The following is a 23285-nucleotide window of genomic DNA, read 5'->3' as shown; positions in this document are numbered from 1 at the left end:
TGGGACCAGGCTTTAAAGTTGTTTTTAACCAGTCTAAAGTCCAATGCTTTTCAATGGGGGACCAGCGGCGATATGGAGGTACTACAGCAATAGCAGAGCAATAGTGTTGTGGGCATAGAGCAGAGCGGCCAGCGAGCTCAGTGAGTTACTGCATACACATGTCAAACACACTAACTATGGTCTGAAACTACTTCTGCTGCGGCTCTGACTGAACTTTTACAAAATAAGCCAAGATTTTTTTTTTTGCATTTGTGGCATTAAAAAATATAGTATTTAGGTGTTAAAAGCATTTCAATTTGACTTGCTGCTGCCTGTAGAAACCCTGTGTTAAAATTGCTGTATTTCCAATCACTATGCATTACAATTGAGGACATAATGAAGGGAATGTGCGGGACATATGAAATTACAACTCGAGCCTACTGTGGGGTCCAGAAGTCAAACTCACATTCATTTTTTTTTCAGAGTTTTTAAAAAGTGAAACTTATCGGTAAGTCTTGAGCATAAAACACTATTATTAATACAAATATTTATCTGACACATTTTAAACCAACATATTATAAAAGCTATTTACCAAATCTTCAAGTATTTGGTATTTACATTTTTCCAAAAGTCTAAAAAAATGAATGCTATTTTACTTGTGGAGCCGGAGAAGGTTCGGAGATTGGTAAGAGGAGTCAAAAATAAATAAAAAGCACAATGACTTCTCAAAGTTCCTCCTGCACCTTGAGTACTTGAGTAAATGTCACAGACGACTCCCCGCCTCTGCCCAGCGCCCGTCGTAAACTGCAGCGAACGGTCATGGAGGCGTGTGCATTTGAACATTTGACACAGCCACTTCCGGAAATCTGGGACAGATCATAGTAAGGCTCTAGTCAGGTCCATTCACAAAACAAAAAGAAAGAAATTCGCACTCAACGCACGCACACGGACACGCTTTCACGCACGGAGCTCCAGATCACGCCTGCGCTTCGACGATGGGTGGCTTTTATGTTAGCACCTTGTCAGCTTTTGTTTTTTGTGCAAATCACCCCCTAGTTCATAGTTCAGAGTTCAAAAGTTCAAGAGTTCGTAGAAAGAATAAAATCTGCTCACCCTTTCCACAGGTGGTTAACTATGCATATATGCCAAACATTCATATTATATATATTTATATATATATATATATATAGATCTATATACTTTTTTCAAAAATTTATATGAAATCTATTGTATCTACATTGCTTATGAAAAAAGCATATATTTGTTCATTTTACAAGTTAGAAAGGACAGAATTGTTTTTTTTTTCTTATGTTTTTCTCTGTCCGTCAAACTGAATTAAATATATGTTCCACACGCTACAAAATGTACCCCACAGTGCGAGGGCGGGAAATCAAACGAAGTCGGATGTCGAAAGTAGGACGCAAAACCGAAATCAATTCAAACACAGTATCAGTAACAGTTGTGAGGTCACAGTGAGGCAGTGAGTGCTATTCTCCCAAAGACATCGCCGCGGGTATCAGACAGTTCCGGCTCCGCCCACTGCTTTTACAAAATAAAGCTGCGGCGAGCGAGTCGTCAAAGCGTCGGTTGAATAAAACTCACTGCCGAAAGAAGCTACTCACGCAAAACAATAGCAAACTTATGTCGTATATAAAGGATTCTTGACAACCTGCAGGAGTCAGGTGGTCAGGTGAAGACCGGGCGCGTCCATCCCCACAGCTATAGTGCACATGTACAAAAGGTCCACACACCCACGCTTTAAGCCCTTAGGTGCTTGTGCGGGTGTTGTTTTTTTCCTCCGATCCTTTTGGCACAAGTCTAACAATTCAACATATGAACTAAAATGGTACCTCCGTACTGTCTAACGTGGAGCCTGGTGGGTAGTGTTGCATATTGTTCAAACAAACAGCCGTCAAAGGCGCGGGGGGGCGGAGCGTCAGCAGCCGAGGGGATGGGGGCGCCGGGTCATAGCCTCACATTGCGGGATGCCCTTTAGTATGAAGGAAGACTGTAAGAAAAGAAACACGGACGACAGTCTGGGTGCAACACATGATGCGACTCGTCATGCTACGCTTAAAGGAAAAGTGACTGCAAGGAACGCTGTATATCTATGAAAAAAAAACATTATTTAGGTTCTTCGAGATTTTTTCTTTCAAATATATATATTTATATATGTATTATATAGTAATTAGTAGAAATGAGTAAACTATTGGTGGAATAAATTTTCTTTCACTTTCTATACTAAAACCTCAAAACAGGCGCAGGTTAATTTATTAGATGTCCTCTTTGCAAGATTGTTTTTTCTTTTCAAAGCTATATTAACATACATAGCTCATGTATTATATCCTTATATATAATATTCCCTTTGGAAAGCCAAAAAACTGATTATGAAAAAGCCACGAGTGTTGGTTGAACATTCACCAGTTGGTAGCACAGTCGGGTCCCGAGGCAGAGGGAGGGCCTGGTCCGGGCTGCACAGCCTGCGCAAACAACAGTGTAGTCCGCAGTCAGGGCCCAGCGCAGCCCCACTGCAGGGAGGGACGGGAGGCAACAGGCTCCTCCTTTACTCTGCAAACACCGGCCCTAGAGAGGGCTCCTACAAGGGGCTGAGAGAGGGCTACGACGGGGCTTAAACGGGCCCCAGAGAGGGCTACGACAGGGCTCTATACAGGGCTCAGAGAGGGCTCTATACGGGCCCAGAGATGGGCCCAAAGAGGGCTCTATACAGGTCTCAGAGAGGGCTCTATACGAGGCTCAGAGAGGGCGCCTATACAGGGCTCAGAGAAGGCTCTATACGGGGTATAGAGAGGGCTACACAGGGCTCAGAGAGGGCACCTATACAGGGCTCAGGGAGGGCTCTATACGAGGCTCATAGGGGGCTACGACAGGGCTCAGAGAGGGCTACGACGGGGCTCAGAGAGGGCTCTATACGGGGCCCAGAGAGGGCTCTATACGGGGCTCAGAGAGGGCTACGACAGGGCTCAGAGAGTGCTCTATACAGTGCTCAGAGAGGGCTCTATATGGGGCCCAGAGAGGGCTCTGTACAGGGCCCAGAGAGGGCTCTATACGGGGCTCAGAGAGGGCTCTATACAGGGCTCAGAGAGGGCTCTATACGGTTCTCAGAGAGGGATCTATACAGGGCTAAGAGAGGGCTCTGTCCAGGGCCCAGACAGGGCTCTGTACGGGGCTCTGTACGGGGCTCAGAGAGGGCACCTATATAGGGCTCAGAGAGGGCTCTATACGGGCCCAGACAGGGCTACAGCAGGGCTCTATGCAGGGCTCAGAGAGGGAACCTATACGGGGCTCAGAGAGGGCTCCATACAGGCCCAGAGAGGCCTCTATACGAACCCAGAGAGGGCTATGACAGGGCTCTATACAGGGCTCAGAGAGGGCTCTGTAGAGAGGGCACCTATACAGGGCTCAGAGAAGGCTCCATTTGGGGTTCAGAGAGGGCTCTATACGGGTCCCAGAGAAGGCTCTATACATGGCTTAGAGAGGGCACCTATACGGGGCTGAGAGAGGGCTCTATATGGGGCTCAGAGAGGGCTCTGTACAGGGCTCTATATGGGGCTCAGAGAGGGCTCTGAACGGGGCTCTACATGGGGCTCAGAGAGGGCTCTATATGGGGCTCAGAGAGGGCTCTATATGGGGCTCAGAGAGAGCTCTGTACGGGGCTCAGAGAGGGCTCTATATGGGGCTCAGAGAGGGCTCTATACGGGGCCCAGAGGGAACCTATACAGGGCTCAGAGAGGGCACCTATACAGGGCTCAGAGAGGGCTCTATACGGGGCACAGAGAGGTCTACTACAGGGCTCACATGGAGCAGAGGTAGAGAGGAGGGATAGTACTTCACACAGGGCAGAAGCAGATCCAAATGTTGTAATTTGAGCTTCTTTCTTGAAAACACAGGCCCCGAAGGTTCAGCTCAAATGGCCTGAACTCTATGGGCAGCGTCCATAATTAGACCTGACTCTAGAGCCCAGTAAACGTGTGTAAACATAGCTGCAGAGTAAAAGAGGAGAGGCCTCCCTGCGCTCTACTGTCTGTGTCCCTCAGGGCCGCTGTCAGCTCTCCAGCAGCTGCTTCAGAGCACGCTCTATGTTCATGCGGTGTCCCACTCGAGTCACCCCCAGCTCGGCGAAGTCGTCCTTGGTGAGAGCTGGGAGGTGCGAGCCCTCGATCTCGTGCTCCTGGAAGCCTGCGCGGTGCTCTCCCAGGTTGATGCTCTCCAGCCAGTCTCCCACGTCGTACTTGTTCCACAGATGCAGCGGCTTCTGGTGGAAGGGCCGCAGGGACAGCAGGGGAGAGCCCATTCGGGGAGAGCCAATGCGGGGCGAGCCCAGTCGGGGGGAGTGTGAGGGAGAGGGCGAAGGGGAGCGCGAGCGTGAGCGTGAGCGGGCACTGGAACTCCTCATCACAAAGCGCACCTCTTTGGGTTCCTGCGGCAGGCTGAGGCTGGACGACTTCAGGATGGTCTGGGGGGGTGTGGTGGGAGAGGAGGGCAGGCCGAAGCCGTAGCGGCCCAGAGGGTCTCGGTCCGGAGAGCCCGGGCTGGGAGTGCGGCGGGTCATTGGGTAACGGCTGCCGGGGCGGATGGTGTACGTGGTGCCGTAACTCCTCTGAGAAATGGTGTGGAGCTCTCCTAGGCTGCTGAAAAGTCTGACGGACACAGAGAGACCACAGTTAGTCTCTGGATACAGTGGGAAATGTCAAACAAGGAGACAGTGTTTTCTACAAAAGCTGAGATTAGGTTAGTTCTCCAGGTTAACACATGTTCACTAAATTATTCCCTAGATCCGGAAGAAGCACAGGACAAACAGGCCGTCTATTCAAGTCACATGGCTCACATTTGGGGCTACACCTCACAGATACAGCTATGTGCAACATCCTGTCAGTAGAAATCATAAATACCATCTGCACAGGACACGGAACCAGTCTTTACTATACCAGTGGGGCAGAGGCCTGCAGCTCAGTCAAAGATATTATTTGAGCAAATGGATACGCAATTTCAAGAAAGTGAGTTGGGAAACACAGGACTTAGCTGTACACAAAGATACATAAAGGTCTACTATTAACTGTGTCTCTGAAAACACACAACTCCAGAGCAGTGACAGAGCAGGACACAGAAGGCTCCATGTCATGAAGAGGGAAACCGGGTAAAGCCAGGTTGATATCACAGTATATATAACACTTAAACAGAGGTGGGTAGAGCCGCCAAAATATTTACTCAAGTAAGAGTAACGTTAAAAGTAAAGCAAAAGTAAGAAAGTACTTGAGTACTGTGAGTAACTGCAAAAAAGTCAGATTTATTTTCAAATTGAGGGGAAACAAAACATAAAATCATGTAGAAATTGTGATATTTACAAAGAAAATTCACAAAAAAAGAAAATAATTCTAAAGAACAAGGAGCACAAGACGGTCTATATCTATTTTAACACGTTGAGTGCCAAAAACGGGATGAACAGAACTGTTCATCACAGTCGTTACCTTGCCTTGCCTAAATGTCTATCAGCAACTTGTGAAAAGTCACGATCTGGACATTTCATCTGTGCCACAGAATCAACACCGGATGCCACATATTGGGGCCGGTGTCTGCGCAGGGTCATGGCATCCAGCGCTTCTGCGGGGACTGCTGCATCTGTCCCCCTGGCCACCTCTCAATCAGCCCCGGATCTGACTTCTACTGAAGCTGGAGCTGCCGCCCCGTCCTCCCCAGGCCTGACTGGTTCTGTTCGTTCTGGCAGTGTTTTATCAAACTTGTGTGGACTCAGAGAGGCTACAGCCGCTGTCGTGTCTCTGAGTCTCTGTCCGAATGCATGCTGTTTGTTCATACTAACCCCCACCTGAACCCAGCACATTTTCTCCATTTCGGCTTTACCCAAATCTAAAAGGCTAAAATGGCGCATGTATCGTAAAACACGAGATATCTCTGTTTCTAAAAAAAAAAAACCCAGTCATTTTGAACAAAACTAGCCTCTGTTTAGCATGGGATTTCTCCGGAACCAAGCCATGTATATCAAATGAGCCATAGCATGTGTCCATAGCTGTAACATAGAATATGCTGCGGTGCTACATATATCATGACAAATGGTCTGGATTGTTGGCACTCAACAGCTAAATCCCCAAAACAGCGCGGCACTCAGTGTGTTAAAGAAGCAGCGACAAAATGTCACATAATTACTCACAGTGGAAGTGAAGTAACAATCATTTTTACTCGAGTAAGAAACATATACTTCATTGTAATTTAAGTAGAAGTAAAACGTACTGTATGATAAAACTACTCTGAAAGTGCCTGCACACCACACGGATCGTGCTGCTGCTTCTATTAGGACGCTTGAAAGGCTTGTAATCAGACGCTCACACATGTTCACATACAAAAAAAGACCTTTCCGTGACCCAGCGGATGCTTGGGTGGTGAGCATAACGCCTGTAGGACACTCCAGGATCAATTGTTGTTTTTATTTTTTCGGTTTTCACTGCTGATTGAATCGTATCCATGGTTACATACTGTACACATTCCATTCCAAAAACCTTCCAGAAATCATAATAAACCTGAAATAAATTGATCCTTAAGCATCATAGGAGCCACCAGGATGGAAAGTAAAGGCACGAAGCTAACCACCCAAACAGCCGCTGGGTCACTGAAAGCTCAATATGCACTAATATCAACTTTTTTTTTTTTATAAAAAGTTGCATAGTGCACCTTATGTAAATGTAAACGGAGTACTACCCGCCTCTGCATTGAAGTAAGTACAGTAAGTACAGTAATAGTCTGAGAACTTTCATAAACGTGCAGCAGCATACTTTGCGTTTTTGGCACAGAGGTGTCGCTAACTTGTATCGATAAAGATTTCTATGAGTTTCACAACGAAAAACTCAAAGAATTGCAAGGTAATGATAATTTGTCGCCGTCCACTGCATCAGGTGGAGCGAGTAAAGTAAAGTGGAGCAGGATGGACAAGAGAATCAACAGTGAGGGCTATTGAACACACTGCAGGCCAAAGGGAAAGGGTGCTGTGCCGGCGCTTGTGTGCAGTCTGTGTTAAAACAAAATCAAACAGTGAAAAGGTAAGAAGCATGAGGCTTTAGTACACACTAGGGGGCGCTGACAGACATGAGATGAGCTCCATGCACACTTACACAGTTGTTCTGCCCTCCCGCGCGCACAGTCAGTTCTACACCAATCAGATCAGAGCAGCGGGGCGGAGCATGCAAGGTGAACAGAGAGAGCAATGGGAGAGAATGTTAGCATCACTCATGAGACGCTGCCTACAGCTCGCTCCGGCCTCACGGCACTGTGTGTGTGTTAAAGGCCTCAGTATAAGTAACATTAAAGAGATATGCACATATGTTTATGTGTCTCCATTATATGCTTTGCAGAATCAGGATATGCTATCATGTCACAAAGGCACACAGTTAATGTTGTTTAGCAAGAGGGCGCATTCCAACCTCATTTTGAAATGTTTGCACCCTCAGTTTTAGTGACATCACAATGTCGGGATCAGAAGAACCTCTATTTGCTTCTCATTTAGTTTGTTCTGGAGCCGGCGCTGCCCCCTGCCTCGAGGATCTGGCCCAAATGTTGGCGAAGTGGTCAGCTGAACTCGAGTGAGGTGTGTTATGTGTTATATATGATATTAGATGATGCAATATCAGTATCACAAGAGCCACAATATATGACAACATCACTAAAGTCTTCATCTGACTGAGATAGACTTTTTTTTTGCAAACTCAGTCAAAAACAAACTGGTTCAGTTTTAGTTCAGCATTGTTACATTTTACCCTTGTTTTGATCCAAATTTTGTGTTTTTTGATGACTTCTGCTCGCTGAAAACCGCAGTGCATTATGCAAGTTACTTTAATATTGAGCATCCTTATTCAAAATAAAGCTAAAGTGCTCCCAAACTCTAAACTTTTATTGAAAAACATTATTAAAACACCTTTTCCTTGAAAGGAATATTACTAGTCTACTCAGTCAAGTACCCGAACGGTCCCCGTACTGTTTGATCCATGTTTCATCTCAGAGCAGAGTTTAGTGAAACAACAGGCACATCCCAGTCATCTCCATTAGTGTGTTGGATCCAAAATGACAACATAGTGATGCCTTTACAGCCTGTGTGGAACTGTCTTTTGTTTTCATCTCAGAGCTGAGCCCGTTCTGCAGAGTCCGGAGTAGGTTAGTTACTGTTTTAAATATGTGCCTTCAGGACACTTTATTTAATGATAATCGGCCTCCTGTACAAATATCTGCTCTCTGAAGTCTGATGTAAATAGAGCACGACCCGCAGAAACAGCTGATCGGCCACGGAGAAAAAGCGCCATGGATTCACAGCGGCGGAAAGAGCCCCTGACTATGCATAGCATTCCTCACAGGAGTAAAGTTCAGACGTCCTGACTAGTTTCAGCCCCATTGGAGCAGCTTTGAGACAGTGTCATATTGCAGACTCAGGCTGGTGCCCCTTGGAAATAAATAAAGTCATGAGTGATAAATATTATGTCTGGCCACTGCTTATTAAAAAGATGATTTTGAACTCAGTGAGCGGTTCTTTGATGTAAAGCGCCTTGAGCCTAGTGTAGGTAGTGCTATAAGAATATGTTTTTTAATCTTTGTACATTGTAATCTATTCAAATATTCAGTCATTAGAGGAGCACGGTCTCTCTAAAGTAGCCTGGTTAGCCACATGACTTCCTCCTGTATTCTGTATAAAGTAAGACAATCTCCCTTGGACAATTCAGGCCGGACCACTGACCATTCATTCAAAGCAGAACCAGACCTACTACTGTATGAGAGACTATGCCCAATACATGGAGTAAGTCAGGTAGCTAGCCAGGCTAAGGCTGAACACAAACACTACGTTTACACAGAGAACAGAAAATGAACGGGACATTCAGAGGACGGAGATCATGAGATACTGTACAAGCATGTGAGCCCGCTGGCAGAGTCAATGGGACCAATGCTCTATTCTGGTTGAAAAATACTCAACTACACATTTGTACTTCCATTTTAGAGCTTGGCTGATTGGGAATTAGGATGAGGGAGTGAAGCATTTAAAAAGACACATTAGCTGTATGGCTATTGCCAACATAATGCCACTGGATAGATGCTTCATAGTGAGGAACTCAGTTCTGAGGCTTTAAAAAGCAGGATCACATGCTGGTTCTTAATTAATGACAGAAAAAGTTGAAACCAAGAGCCAACACCAAACAGGATTACCTAACATGCATATGTCCAACTGATGCAGGGGTGAAGTGGAGAATAGCCAGGAGAGGATAATGGTGTGTCAGGAGGATATGCTGAGTGTCCAGTACAGCACGTGACAGCTCACACTGGGCTGAAGCCACTGCCCAAAAGTCTGTGCCAGTGACAATCATCCAACTGACAACTGACACAGCCAGACTCCTCACTGTAGCAGCGACTGTCTGGGAGCTCTCGACTAATCTAATCAGACATGGCTCTAGCAATGCTTACTGAAAAGATACATATTCAAACCTGTGTGTGCTTTACTGTACAAGTGAACAGACTTTATGTTTATCTGGTCATTTGAACAGATTTGAAAACAGACTTGAATACCTCTCAATGCTCGACATCTGGATTGTTTTCATTAAGTGGTGTCAGCCAATTACCTCGATGCATCGCACAAACACACAAGTGTGCGTCACTACAAATAAAGCAACGTGACTGGGTCTGGAGAAGCCGCTGCAGTGAGGGACACGCTGATGTACCAGGCTGCCCTCACCAGTGCTGGGAACTACACCATTTACAAATCATGGTGTTCATATCTGCGTTAGATTTACCAGGAACGAATAATCTAATTATTGACTAATTCCTCCTTTAGAACGATGTTCTCTTTACACACACCGTCAATGATATTAAAAACTCTGATCATTGTTCCTCACTAGCTTGGATTTGGACACAAGTTCTCAAAGTGGACCATTATTCACTCTTTAAGCACTACATAGCCTCAGCTGCCATGGGGCCATCATGGAGACCTGGTCAGATTAAGACACAGCAGTCATGCCACACCATTATAAATGAGATTTGTTCAAACATCTTCTGGGAAACACATCCTTCTGTTTTTGAAGTAGTCACTGACACTTTACTGTGATAGAAGTGTGCTATGACTTCTTATCAGTGTACAGCAGCGACGACTGCAGACTGACAGACAGAATGTATGGAGTTCGGCACCGTTTGAACAAGCGTCTGGGAAGAGCAGGACAAACTGAGGAGAGAAACTGCTAGTGTCTACGGACAGAGCCCAGCAGGCAGAGGATGAGAGGATTCGGGAAGAGACGTGCTTTCAGAGCTCTTTCTCACTTTGTTTGCATCTGCAGAAACATCGGGAATGACACTTTTGCTACAACAGTGTGCAATGAAACGGTTTTACAATGCAATACTATAGAGCACTATGTTTCAGGGAGTGAATCCAGAGGTGCAAACAAGGTCAGAATCAGATATAGGGCATGGAAAAGTTGAGTTAAACTGATTTGGATTAGTTTTTAGGTTTAGAAGGAAAGTAATTCAAAGAAAATGAAAAAGCTTTGCTTTACCCTAGTGAATATAACCTTAAGGTTTACTGTCTTCTGGCTCCTCACATCTGTAGAAATATGAAGACTTCATTGTATAGTGTGAAAACAATGTGTTTATGACCCTCCATCTTCTCCACATGGACTTTTTCTAGCATTGGTATTCACAGTAAAAGGTTAGCGTCACAGCACAGTATAATAGAACATCAGAGCTGACCTCATTACCATTCCCTGGTTCTGAGGTCTTAGCTGCATCATTTAACATGTGCATGAAAACAACCACAATTTACATCAAAGTACTACATTATTAACAACTGCTAGTATTGACTTTGTCTAAAGCCGTGACTCTGCAGCATCATGCCTAAAGTTAAAGTAAACTAAACACTGAGGCGACTCCACAGTATGAGACAGTAGGAGTTATTGTGGTATATGAAAGTAGAGTGGAGTTCTCTTACCTGGCACCAGCCACAGGGGACTTCCTCCCTGGGTCCAGGGATGCTCCGAGCGGCTCCTCTCCCAGGGAGCGGGTGTCTTTGTTGAGCTGCTGCAGACGAGAGCTCAGCTCTCCCATGACAGAGGGTCTCCCCTCATCAGCACCCAGGCCTAAGCCCAGCCCACCCAGATTACCCAAACTCCCAAGGCCCAGGCCCACGCCAGGGCCACGGGGCTCCACAGGGTCTCCCCAGAGCTTAGACCTCCGCTGGAAGAGGTAGCGCGGCTTGGTGGGGACTGGTCCTAGTCCAGTCACTGATGCTGACCCTCCGGATGGCAGTCCAGCCCCCCCAGCAGCGGCCATAGCCAGGGCAGCGGCCTGGTGCTGGGACAACAGCTCACTGTCAGAGCTCTGCTTTAACAGAGGGTCCCTGAAGGTGACCGGCCCTTTAGCTCCTCCCACCTGGGACTTGAGGCGGGGCTTGGGAGGCACAGGCGGCTTGTCGAGCACAAAGGTTTGTCCGTCAGCGTACGAGGTGTGAGTGGTGTGTGTGTCTGCAGGCTCGCCGCTCTCGGAGGACAGCGTGGACATGCTGGAGACGGTGGAGACAGTGCTGGTGGTCTCCAGATGGTGGTCCCGCTCCTTCTCACTGGAGCTGCGGGTGTCTGCCTCCTCTACCCCGGAGTCTGCTGCAGAGCCAGACTCGGCCAGCGGAGGGCGCTCCGAAGGCTCTGAGGGCTTCCCTGAGACAGCAGCTGCAGTGGGGGGCGGAGGGGGCTGAGGCAGGCTCGCTGTTATTGTTGGAGTGGTGGATGTTGTGGAGGTCAGGGACGCCGGCGTAATAGGGATGGTGGAGATACTAAGAGCTTTAGCTGGGGTCACAAACACCCCCTGAGACCGAGCCAGCCCATTGGCAAACTCGTCCGGTGGGGGGACCACGCCAATCTTCTTAAGCTCCTCTCGGGTCTCCTCATCACTGGAGGTCAGCATGGCAGGGGGTAGGGTCACTGTGTATGGGTCTGCATCCTCCTCAGAGCTGCCCAGAGGGAGGTTCTTGTCTTGTGCTGGAGTGGCGGGGCGTGCGGGCTGCGCCTGGGTCACAGTGGGACTGGGGGATTTAGCCCGTGTGACTACAACTTTACTGGGCTCTGTGGGTGTGGGGACCCTCCCTGTTTCTGAGCCTCCTTCCACCTCCTGACCATTACTGGTGGCATGGACCATGACCAGCCCAGCAGCCTTCTGCTGCGATGTGTCCAAGATACTGATCAACATACTCTTCTTATCATCCAGCCGCTTGTCCTCCTTCCTCTCCTCTCCTCTGCTATCCACGTCTTGGCGGAATGACACCGGTGATGGTGAAGTCACCCACTGTTTGGTGGGCTGGGGGAGAAGAACTGGACTGGGAGAAGGTCCAACTCCATACCCTGCTGCCTTGGTGCTTTTAGGAGAGAATGGTGGGGATGCAGAAGAAGACTCTTTGGTCTGAGTATCAAACAACAGGATGCCTTGACCCATCCGTTCCAGTTTAGTCCTAGGCTCTGGGCTGCCAGTAGGCGACTGGCTCTGGGATGTCAGGGCCCTCTCCCTTGCGGCCAGCGCAAGAGCCAGTGGTGAGTTAGGGTCCAGGGGCTTTCCTGTCAGTGGATGGATAAAGGTGGTCCCACTAGGAGAGGGGCTCAGTGCCAGGGCGGGGGGTGGCAGTTGGCCTAGCTCACGGGACAGCAGTCTTTCATCTATAGAGTGGGACTGAGTGAGAGAGGGCGACTCAGTGCTGGTGCTAGCTGCCCCCTCCATTGTCCCGACAGAAAGGAAGACAGTGGATTTTCTCCGCTCCTCTAAGCGGCGCTCGCGGTCTTTAACTGCCCCGGCGATAGCAGCGGCAAAAGGCCCCTTCCCCTGAAACATCATCTCTCCCTGGGCACGCAGACTCTCCCGCTCAGCCATCAACTGCTGCTGGTAGTAGTCCACGCGGCTGGTGTGTGTGTGCCCAAGTCGTCCTGAGGGGGAGGTCTCTCTCGTGTGGGCCGTCGCCAAGGCCAAACTTGCCTTTTCTTGTGCATCTTCAACCTGCAACAAACCAGACATTTACCTTGAGCAGATCGAACATTTGAATAGCGTTAGCCTCCTAGCATAAATGCCTTGGTCAGATCTGAAGGTTTAAAAAATACAAACAATGACTGGGGCAGTTCTCAGGCAAAGAACTAGAATGAACCAGGTCATTTTCCTCAGTAATGTAATGTAAATCATTAGGTGTGTGCTTAGTGAGGTTAATGCAGTTCATGAACATATCACATAATCATGTCACACATGCACAGCGAGAAATAGATATAGTATTTAACATATCTGACTCATTTTTTCACATTGTTGGAATCCATTTATAGATTTCAGAGATTAGGCAAAGCTTTCTTTTTAATTCAAGCGCACAGGGTCAATTGATTTGCAGTGAAAGCAGTGAGTGGATATGTCACGATTTTTGAGTTACGATTATTGTGAAAACACAGGGACACAACGGATATTTTTAGTTTTTGCATTTAAAAAATACAGTACATAATACAAAACAATATACACATTACTATAATCATGATAAAATATTATTAGGCCACTCTCTAGTCTAAAACTTATGCTGCACTGCTTTTTGTCAGATGGTCTAATGACACAAGGATCTACAGTGCACTTATGGGACTCGCATGAACAGCTGATTTCAAGTGTGTATGTGGGTTTTGTTTCTGCTTCCCATTCTGTTTATTACGATGAAGCAGAGCGAAGGATTATCGATATGTTGTTTCATACGGATTGGCGCCTTTTGCTGCAACTTTCCGATGTAGCATGTCCATCAGCAATAACGCCTCGGTCGTTTTTTAGATATCCAAAGAGGTCCCACACTGCTGACTTCAATCATTTCTTTGGGTGGATGCAGCTCTGGAGCAGAGCGTCCTTCTGCCTTGCACAACTACCAGAGTTTACGCACTGTTTGTGCCGTGTACATATTTCAGCAGTAACTGTGGCTTCTAAAATTCTTACAGTTAACCTACCGCGTCCTTTTATAATCGTGGTAATCGTTAAACCGGATAATCTTGACATCCCAATTAGCGAGCGAGCATATCACCAACAGAATGAGTGCACTTTGTTATCTGCTATAAAGTGCATTGAGACACATCTGTTTCATAGGCTCTATTAATGGAGGATAGGCTATAGCCAGTGACACATACAGGAGCAGCCATGTTTGGAGAGCAGAATGAACAACAAGTCTAAACTGACTAAAGCATTTGAGCCTTAGTCTCTAACTAATTATAGATAAGGATGAGTATAATGTCACGAAAAAGTAGCACCTGTAGCTGTTTGACGAGGGGACTCTTTTTTCTTTGAGGCTTTGTTGGTGCGTAAAGTCCGATGCTGAACTGCCCCACGTTGGCGTAGGGGTTGTCGATGATGCGTCCTTTCCTCTTGATGCGCTCTGGCGGGGTGGCGGCGGAGGGCCGGGGGATCTCCGTGGGTTCCACGGGCAGATGCGAGGAGTCCTGCAGAATGATCATGGAACGGGCCTTCTTCTGCCGCTCCAGGTGCGTGGCCTGCCTCTGAGCCGCCTCGTAGGGCAGGTCCAGGCTGGAGGGCTTGAAGCTGGAGCGGCCTCCTGGCTCATGGCCCTGGCTGTGAGCTCGGGCAGGAGGGGGCGGGGGGCAGAAGGCTGGCGGGGGGCCAGTGTCCAGGTAATAGGGTGGTGGAGGAGGGGCGGTCTGCGGGGGCGGGGGGATGTGTGGCTGGGAGTGGTCCCGGAGGCTGTCAGTCATGGAGGAGCTGCGAGGGAAGCGATGCTCTCCGGCCAAGGCGGACAGGCGGTCCTCCTCAGTGGCCCCTGGGAAATGAGAACACAAGGTTCAGGAGGAGGACCACGCCTTAACCCACCCTTCCCTCCAAGCCAACCATTCCTGTCTTCACTTAACCACGCCCCTAATTATACAGACGCTCCATTTATAGCAGCCAAACTCATTCAACACTGTTTGTCTGAGCTGTCGACCTCACCCTCCCTCCCTATATACAGTATGTCTGCTTTACTTCAGCACTGACTCTTCTGCTCCGAGGGGAGTTCCTGAAGAGCTGGGTACACGCGAACCCACAGTCTCAGCCAGCAATCGTCGATTACTAGTTTTGGGTAGTAAATGAACTCCCTGCATGGGGAGGGACCACTGCTGTGCATAACATTGCTTTGAGTGTCGGTCCAGCCCCTGTCCAGCCACTTAAGGGCCTCTCACCGGCCTGGAGACCAGTTGGAGACTAGCTGGAGTCTTTAGTTGCCGCTGGACATGAAGATGTCTCTGAGACGGCACCTAGAGATCTCAGGTTTGATTTCAGCAGAGTGTGTTTCCATGCGCTTGAGTAACCTGGTTAATTAAACATACCCGGGTTATGACAGTATTCTAGATATGATATTTACATGCATCCGAGAAACCAGGACACTCATTTCCCTGTTTACAGTGAGCAACTACAGTATCCTGGATATTTAGTCTCCAGAGAGGGGCGGAGCTAATAGCAAATATGGTAAAGAGCTAAATGCTTTAGCAGTGTTGCTAACGCATGGCTTTTTCAGACATAGTACAGAGAAAAGACCTATCCAAGGAAACACTTAAAACAGTACAGTTCTTTCCCAGCTTCAGAGAATTGAAAATATAAATAAAAAACATGGTTTGATCTTAGAGCAGCGCTGACTTCTACCAGAGATACCACGTTGCTTTTTAAGATTACTTCAATGTTTTGTTAATTATTAGAAGATACAAAGATTTAGAAGCCCAGGTACCAGATAAAATGGCTGTAGGAAAGTTTTTGATCCTACCATCAGTATGTCAGCAATGGTGAAAAAACATACTATACCATGTAAACACAGTTTTCTGGAAACTGTGGGAATATCCCAGTGAGAAACTGGATGTGTATGAGACCTGTCGGCTACCAAGGAGATCTCAAAGAGAGACAAATAGGGCAAATACTGTTGCCACAACTGCTTGAGACTGCATAGACCTCTCGGAGACCACACCGAGACTCTGATGAAATCAAACTTGTTAGTTTTCACCGAGACAATCTCACCTACTGCCTTATCTTATCTGCCTTAAGAAAAGTCCAAAAGATGTCTTACCAAAAGACTTAGTCCGGGATAACCCCTTTGGGAGTGGTATATGGCCTCTCTCGATGCCCGGGTGAAGCGTTCCATGGAAGGTCATCCCTTGTCTCTCAAACAAAGACTGCAAACACACGGAAATGTGTCAGTGTTATATTACATTATGTGTAATGAAGATGAAGCTAAAGTTCTGCTCGAGACACATGACTGCAGCTGTCGGCCAATCACATCCAGCTACCTTAGCCATTCACCTCATCAAAACGTACCTGGAGCTGGGCTTAGTTAGTCTTAGTAATCCCACATGTTCAGTCCTGTCATCTCGTGAAGAGCTGAAAATGTTTGACCCCCACATGCTGATGTCATGAAGCAATGTTCCTCTGTGGTTTTAAAGTTCAGCACTAACAACACTAACTCCGACCCAAATGCTGCTTTTTATCAGTTTAAAAAGTATAAAAAGGAAGACAAACTACTATTACAGACTTGACCCAGAAGCACGACCCTGTGAGCAACATGGAGGCTCCAAGGGAAAGTTTGGATGCGTTTGGTGCAAAGAGCAAAGACTGAATGGATTAAAAGAGAGGAACAAAATGAGAAAGCAGCTCATACTAAGCACACACAAAGTAAGCAAGGTAGCTGTAGGAGTGGTGCTAGCGTGAATACACAAAATGCATGATGTCATCATTCAGCGTTATTACAAGTTAAAAATAGGTTGGGTTCACGTTACATCATGCTAATGAGCCTATAGTATAAAAATGAGGTGGTGGGCAGATAAGAATTCCATAGTGGTAAATAGCACACTTTTATTTTTTTCTTACTTTTTGTCACAATGTTCAGTTTCTTCTCCGTCAGTGTTTACAAACTAGGGTCCAATTCTATTCTTATAAAAGGTGTTCAAAAGTGGTGACCATATTCAAAATACATTTGAGTAATGTTGTTCAGTAAAAAGGAGTAAAAAAATAATTATCAATTTCAACATTTGCCAGTTTCTTTTCAAAAGCTGTTTTCTCTCCCGTAGAGTTGTATCGGTCCCTCCCACCATCTGACATTATGACATCATCACATTCTACAACATGAACAACAACCTATCAGTGAATTACGAACATTGCTTAGCCCATGCGAATGTCCATAAAAATGGACTTTGGGACGGGATGTTCTAAATTCTAGGTTAAGCTCTTTGCAAAACTACGCGTAATAATCTCTGTATCTGCGTCACTTTATCAACCACTTGCACTATGACTGTAAACCTTGCACTGCCAATGCTGACATTTTTTATAATCTAAAATAATTCATAATTTGTCATTGTATATAAGATACCTCTATTTACTACTTAATAACAAGTGAATTTCTCCATTGTGAGATCAATAAAAGCTTAACTTATCTTATCTTACCATGAAGATCTGCCATGTGTGTGCAGCAAGGCAACACTGTCCATTGTCAATGTTAAAGATGGATTCACCAGTAGTGACTCGACAGCTAACGTTGTTATACAGCTACCGAATGCTTGCCTGTGCACAGAAATCACCGAAACTCCGTCAGCTATTTTGTTTTGTTTTGTTCTTGTATCAATACGAGCGATCGCGATGTCGTCACATCCGTTGGCCGTGGTCGGCATTTTACGTTTTCATATTTGATAAACCTTTTATTAAAATCCTATGATCGGCAAAAACAATGTCCATAAACAGGGCACTGCTTCTCTCGCGCTGTAACAGATCTATCATTTTATAAAACCGAGTTAGAGGCCTGGATGCATCAGCTGTCGCCGACCATTCACCAAAACACCCGGCCAAAATTGCGGAAGTAAACAATAACAGCGATCGCTTGTATTAAGACGTTTCAACAGTCATCCAACTGTCATCATCAGTTAGGTCTTTGAGACTGAGCACTGGTCTTATATACACAGCTGAAGATGAGGACCCAATAGGCCACACCTGTGTCAGTCTGTGTTGCCAGATAAGTTGGTATACCTCCCTTTGAGGCAATCCCCCTTTAGTCTTAACTCTCAAACTTCTGAGCAAACTTCTTTAGCACAGCACTATAAGTAGTAGACAAATTGAGCCTTAGCCCACCCCCCTGTTCAGAGAGGGCTTCTCCACTTTAACACAGATGGCCTCCTTTACGCCCCTCTCAAACCACCTCTCCTCCCTGTCCAGTATATGGACATCCTGGTCTTGAAAGCTGTGCTGATGTTTCTGCTGATGTAAAAACACTGCACAGTCCTGTCCAGAGGAGCTCGGGCGTCGATGTTGATACATGCACTTGTGTAGAAGCTGCTTGGTCTCCCCTATGTACAAGTCTCTACACTCCTCACTGCACTGGACTGCATACACAACATTACTGCGGAGGCATTATGGTTTTGTTTTTTTCTCCACTTTATATACTGTTTGTAGTTAATGTTAGTCTATGGAAAAAGCTGCAAAAATGGCACATCTCAATGGTATTTTCACGAACTCTATTGTGAAAATACGATGGACAGGCTGACAAACTCTGAAAAGTTTCAATTAAAATTTTCCAGTTAACGAGGCTAGCCGGCTTGATAGCTGTCTACACATTTTAGGATCAAACGCCACTTTTGCTTTTTATTTCTTTGACATAATTTGCTAGTACCCAGAAACATGGCAGATCTCCATGACAACAGTGAATTTACAATATTCTATCCCAAACTGACCTCATTCGGTTTTATGACGAGAGTTTAAGGGACTAAATGAACAGGAACAAAACACAACTCCAGGTATGTCCTCGAAGAGGGTATTGTTACAAAATCAGTCTTTCCTGGTTTGAAAACAATCTTGAAAAACAATAAGAGTTATTGTTCCCCCCCACGTTGGAGTGAGTGGCTGGTATAGTGTGGGAGTGCTCACACTGATCTCCGCCGGTGTGATCCTCCTGCTGCTGGGCCGCTGTTTGACCGTGGCCGCTCTGTAGTCCGCCTCCAAGGGTTGCGAGTGTAACATGGACTCCTGGGACGCCAGCATCTCATCCAGCCTCTCTGTGGAGGGGCAAACGAGCCAGAACTAAACACCGCCACACAAGACTCAAGCAGCGTGTCATCGCTCATCGGCATTACAAACAAAGGAGGCGGTAATTACAGCTTAAAGCCACGCTGCGAAATATTCCAGTTATGGATTTCGACATCAAAGTAGCAACAAACTACTCAGAGCATAAACAAACGCTAAGACACTAAGAATGCTAATTATACAGTGGGTTACTAGAATTAAGAAGCAGCGACATCTCCATGGCGATGTCCCGCTCACAGTAAAGCTACGTGTATTTTAGGGTAAAAACACAATGAAAAAAGTGCTTTTATTTTATTTTGCTTATAAGGGGAAATGTTGTGCAGTGTGGCTTTAAAAGTGTGCATGTCTACATTAAACATCCCCAGTCCCATTATTTTAGCCGCATGTTTCTGACACAAAGTTGTGATCTGTGTCTCTCATCCGAGAGACTTCCTCGGGTCTGGGTTCTAAACAACATTTGGTAATTTTTGAAAATATTGACATTTTAGTCCTATTTTAGAGTGTGGGCTGGATTGAGGAAAAGGATTTAATTTCAGCACTAGAATAAATAAATAAATAAAATTAAAAAAATCAGGTACAGGGCCTTTAATGTTGTTATAGGCCATAGGTGTCAAACTCTGGCCCAATGTAATTATATTTGGCCCGAGAGGCTATACCAAATGACTACTCGAGCTGGCCCACTGGTATTATACTTTTTTTTTTTTTTTCAGATTTTGCATATCTGGACTATTAAGTTATATATTGTATAGTAATAAGTGTTGCTTGTTCCATATTCAATGTTAAAGCAAATCTTGTCTGGGTCCATATTAAAAGGTTCATTTGTTCAATGGTGGCCCGCGACTTTGTTCAAGTTTTACATTTTGGCCCACTGTGTATTTGAGTTTGACACCCCTGTTATAGGCTATTTCATAAAACTGGCTCAGTAGTCCAGGTTCAGTCCGTGTCACCATATTCACTCGCAGCCGACCGTGCACAGGTGTTTAACCCTCTCTGAAGATGTTAAAGTGCTCCACATATTGTAGTGATAGGCTGGGTAGGAACCTTTGTATGCCCTGTATGTTCCTGGTGGGAGGACAATACAATGTTCCGCTTTGACCGCTTTAAAGGGTTTCTAAGTACATATGAAACATTAGAACATAGTGTCCAAAGAGGTGGCCAACAGTTTCGAAAAGAGGAGACAACCGGACGAGAATAAGTCGCCAACAAGAAAGTAAGTAAAAGTTAAGCTAGCAGCTAGCACGGCTAGGTGGGAGTTAACGCTAAAGGACCTAAGCCGTAAACATGCCGGCTCGTAAAAATGGCGCAATATCAAGTAAAGCCACCAGAAAAATTTACATTCAAGGCAGAAGACTGGACCAAATGGATAAAACGATTTGAGAGGTTTCGGATCGCGTCAGGTCTGGAAACTTAAGCTGACGAAAACTAAGTAAATGCACTAATCTACAGTATGGGAGAAGAAGCTTAAGACATTTTAGTCTCTCTACATCTCACCCCAGAACAAACGAGTGAGTACGATACAGTCAAACAGAGGCTAGATGCTCATTTCAGCACTCGGAGAAAATATAATTTTTGAAAGAGCTAAGTTTAATCAGTGGCAGCAGGAGATAGGCGAGTCGGCTGACGGCTTTATCACGCGGTGCATTGTTTAGCTAAACATTGTGGATACGGACAGCTACACGACGAGATGGTCAGAGACATATTTGGATGTTTGTAAAGCAGATTTGATGTAAAATACATCCACCTGTCACGATAGCCTATAAATCAAACTAAATTTTTACTTCACATTTTATGCCGACTATATATACGTATTTCTTTCTGAGTGAAGTAGCAATGATATAAAAATAACAGTAAAGTGTCAGGATCAGTGATAAAGTTGCTTTCCCCTCAGGGTGTGATAAAAGTGCAGTGTTTATAAAGAGTTCAAGCTAAGTCAGAGAACTAAGCTTTGTCCAGACCAGACTATGTTCTCTGACTACATTTCCATAGAAACTGAGGCAGACTCAGAGTGAGCCTGCTTTATGAAACCCCAACAGAATCAGCCAAACTTGGTCAAATAAATCTATTTTACAGAGCAAGCCAGTTTTATGGAATAGCCCTCTGGACTAGTCCTGCATAACCCTTGTTTCAGTCCTGGTTTAGTCTTTATCTAGTCCTGGTTTAATCCTGGTTTTCTGGTTGAGACCTTTTGCCTGGTCTAGTCCCAGTTTAGTCCCATATTTTCAGGTGAAGTATCAAATGAATAAGGCACTGACAAAGTGAAACAGAAGATAAAGCTAAAGGAAACTGAAACAAACAAATCCCTCCTCCTGTCTGTCCTCATCAGTGGCAATAGCTTTGAAGTGTTAATAAACATAAAAATTTAAAAGTTCTAATTTCTTGCCTCAGACTCACCTCCTCGTCTCCTCCGAGCAGACGCTTGGTGGGAAAAGATGTAGACAGAAAAGGTTTGAAAAAGTCAAGAACAAGCCACATACTGTTGTAATAAGTACTTTAAAGTGCATATGCCAGGTTCTCTCTGAACGTTTTAGAGTTTAAAATACAACTGGGACAGAAATCCTAGAAGATGTCTTTCTCGGCTAATGTGGGCCCTGGATTCTCTCCACAGACAAATCCACCTATAAATGAATGGCACGTTGTTTCATGAAATTAATTTTATTCACATGGTTTCTCCATTATTAACATATCAAAGTGGAGGTTTATTATCAAAAGTGAAATCGCAAACTGCTTAACGGAGTTTAAAAATGTTAAAATGATGTATTATCCACACCCTACATGCTCCAGCCATGTCCTAAAGTGTGGAATGAGCCCCTATTCACCACAACTGTCGCTAAAATCCTGCACTGTCACTCAATTGTCATGCACGAGCTTAACATAGAGACTGCAGTTAGGCGTAAGACCTGAGATGGCAGTAGAGAGTAAAAGAATGACAACTTCCATCTAGTCCCTTTAAATTGAATGATGTAAAGTCAAATCTCAGGCTCTGGCATAATGTAAATGTGGTTGATGGGTTGACAACAGCCAGGAGCATTTTTAACACTCAATGCATGATGGCTAATGCTAACAGCTAAGAGAAATAATGCGCAATGTTTGATGGGTAATGCTAACAGCTACGAGAATAATATGCAATGTTTGATGGCTAACAGCTGAGAGAAATAATGTGCATTGTACACTGTTTGATGCTAATGCTAATATAAATAATGTCCAACTTTGATGGCTAATGACAACAGCCAAGATAAATAATGTGCAATGTTTGATGGCTAAAGCTAACAGCTAAGAGAAATAAGATGCAATGTTTGAAAGATAATGCTAACCGAAATAATGTGAAATATTTGATGGCTAATGCTAACAGAAATAATGCGCAATATTTGATAGCTAATGCTCACAGAAATATTGTACAATGTTTGATGGATAATGTTAACAGAAATAATGTGCAATGTTCGATGGCTAATGCTAACAGCTAAGAGAAATATTGTGCAATATTTGATGGCTAATGCTAGCAGAAATAATGTGCAATGTTTGATGGCTGATGCTAAGAGAAATAACGTGCAATGTTTGATGGCTAATGCTAACAGCTAAGAGAAATATTGTGTAATATTTGATGGCTAATGCTAACAGAAATAACGTGCAATGTTTGATGGCTAACGCTAACAGAAATAATGTGCAATGTTTGAGGGCTAATGCTAATAGAAATAATGTGCAATGTTTGATGGCTAATGCTAACAACTACAGAATACTGAAAAGTGTCCAGGAGAAGCCAGCTGGCTAAATTAGGATGCTGTTTTAGAATACTGTTTCTACATATATATTTCTATGATGGCCCAAATGTACAGTATGGTTCCATGACAATTGTGAAATGCTTACCTCTTCATATGTCACATGTTTATACTTTTTGTAAGATCTTGATATAATTATGCTAATAGGTCATATGCACTTTAAAAGTTGAATAGCTGCAGAGAAAGGCCGAGAGAGAGGTTTGTACAGTGAAGAGTTATCAGGTCTGTGCACTTACCCAGCTCCTCCAACTCTGCGGTCATGGACTTGGAGCGCAGCGTCAGGGTGGTGCTGGGTGACCTCTTGGGCGGAGGCGGAGCTGCGGACACAAGGCACGGTGTTGAGGAAGAAGTGGAGGACATTCCTTTGGCTTTGCGGCTGAGCGCCCTCTTCGCTTCCCCCAGACGGCCGCTCCATCCCTGCTTCAGGGCTCGTATGTGCGACGCGTCGGGCGATCG

The 23285-nt window shown here is 45.4% G+C and overlaps 1 protein-coding gene and 1 long non-coding RNA gene across 7 annotated transcripts in view; both read right to left on the bottom strand.

Annotated features, from left to right (window-relative positions):
- Positions 1-695: 695 nt before the first annotated feature.
- LOC306971529 lies at positions 696-3775 on the bottom strand. Its single transcript, XR_013793459.1, has 3 exons — positions 3482-3775; positions 3193-3248; positions 696-2642 (listed from the first exon to the last, which is right to left on the bottom strand). It is a non-coding gene; the product is annotated as an uncharacterized lncRNA (long non-coding RNA).
- A 22-nt stretch (positions 3776-3797) lies between these two features.
- The window catches only part of shank3a (SH3 and multiple ankyrin repeat domains 3a), a 420419-nt gene continuing 400931 nt past the window's right edge, over positions 3798-23285 (bottom strand). For 2 of the 6 annotated variants that reach the window (XM_079567785.1, XM_079567787.1), the window contains 7 exons: positions 23066-23146; positions 21448-21471; positions 18901-19028; positions 16061-16166; positions 14265-14788; positions 10958-13002; positions 3798-4637 (listed from right to left, as the gene is read on the bottom strand). In XM_079567785.1, the coding sequence (XP_079423911.1) occupies positions 4043-4637; positions 10958-13002; positions 14265-14788; positions 16061-16166; positions 18901-19028; positions 21448-21471; positions 23066-23146 (3503 nt within the window). In that variant the 3' untranslated portion in view covers positions 3798-4042. Of the gene's footprint in view, positions 4638-7118; positions 7154-10526; positions 10574-10957; positions 13003-14264; positions 14789-16060; positions 16167-18900; positions 19029-21447; positions 21472-23065; positions 23147-23285 lie in introns of all 6 variants that reach the window. The other 4 variants (XR_013793457.1, XM_079567789.1, XM_079567788.1 and 1 more) reach the window with 4 other exon arrangements.

The sequence above is a fragment of the Gobius niger genome (genome assembly GCF_951799975.1).
Source record: "Gobius niger genome assembly, chromosome: 12".
NCBI classification, from domain to species: domain Eukaryota; kingdom Metazoa; phylum Chordata; class Actinopteri; order Gobiiformes; family Gobiidae; genus Gobius; species Gobius niger.
This window is presented reverse-complemented; position numbering and strand designations above follow the sequence as displayed.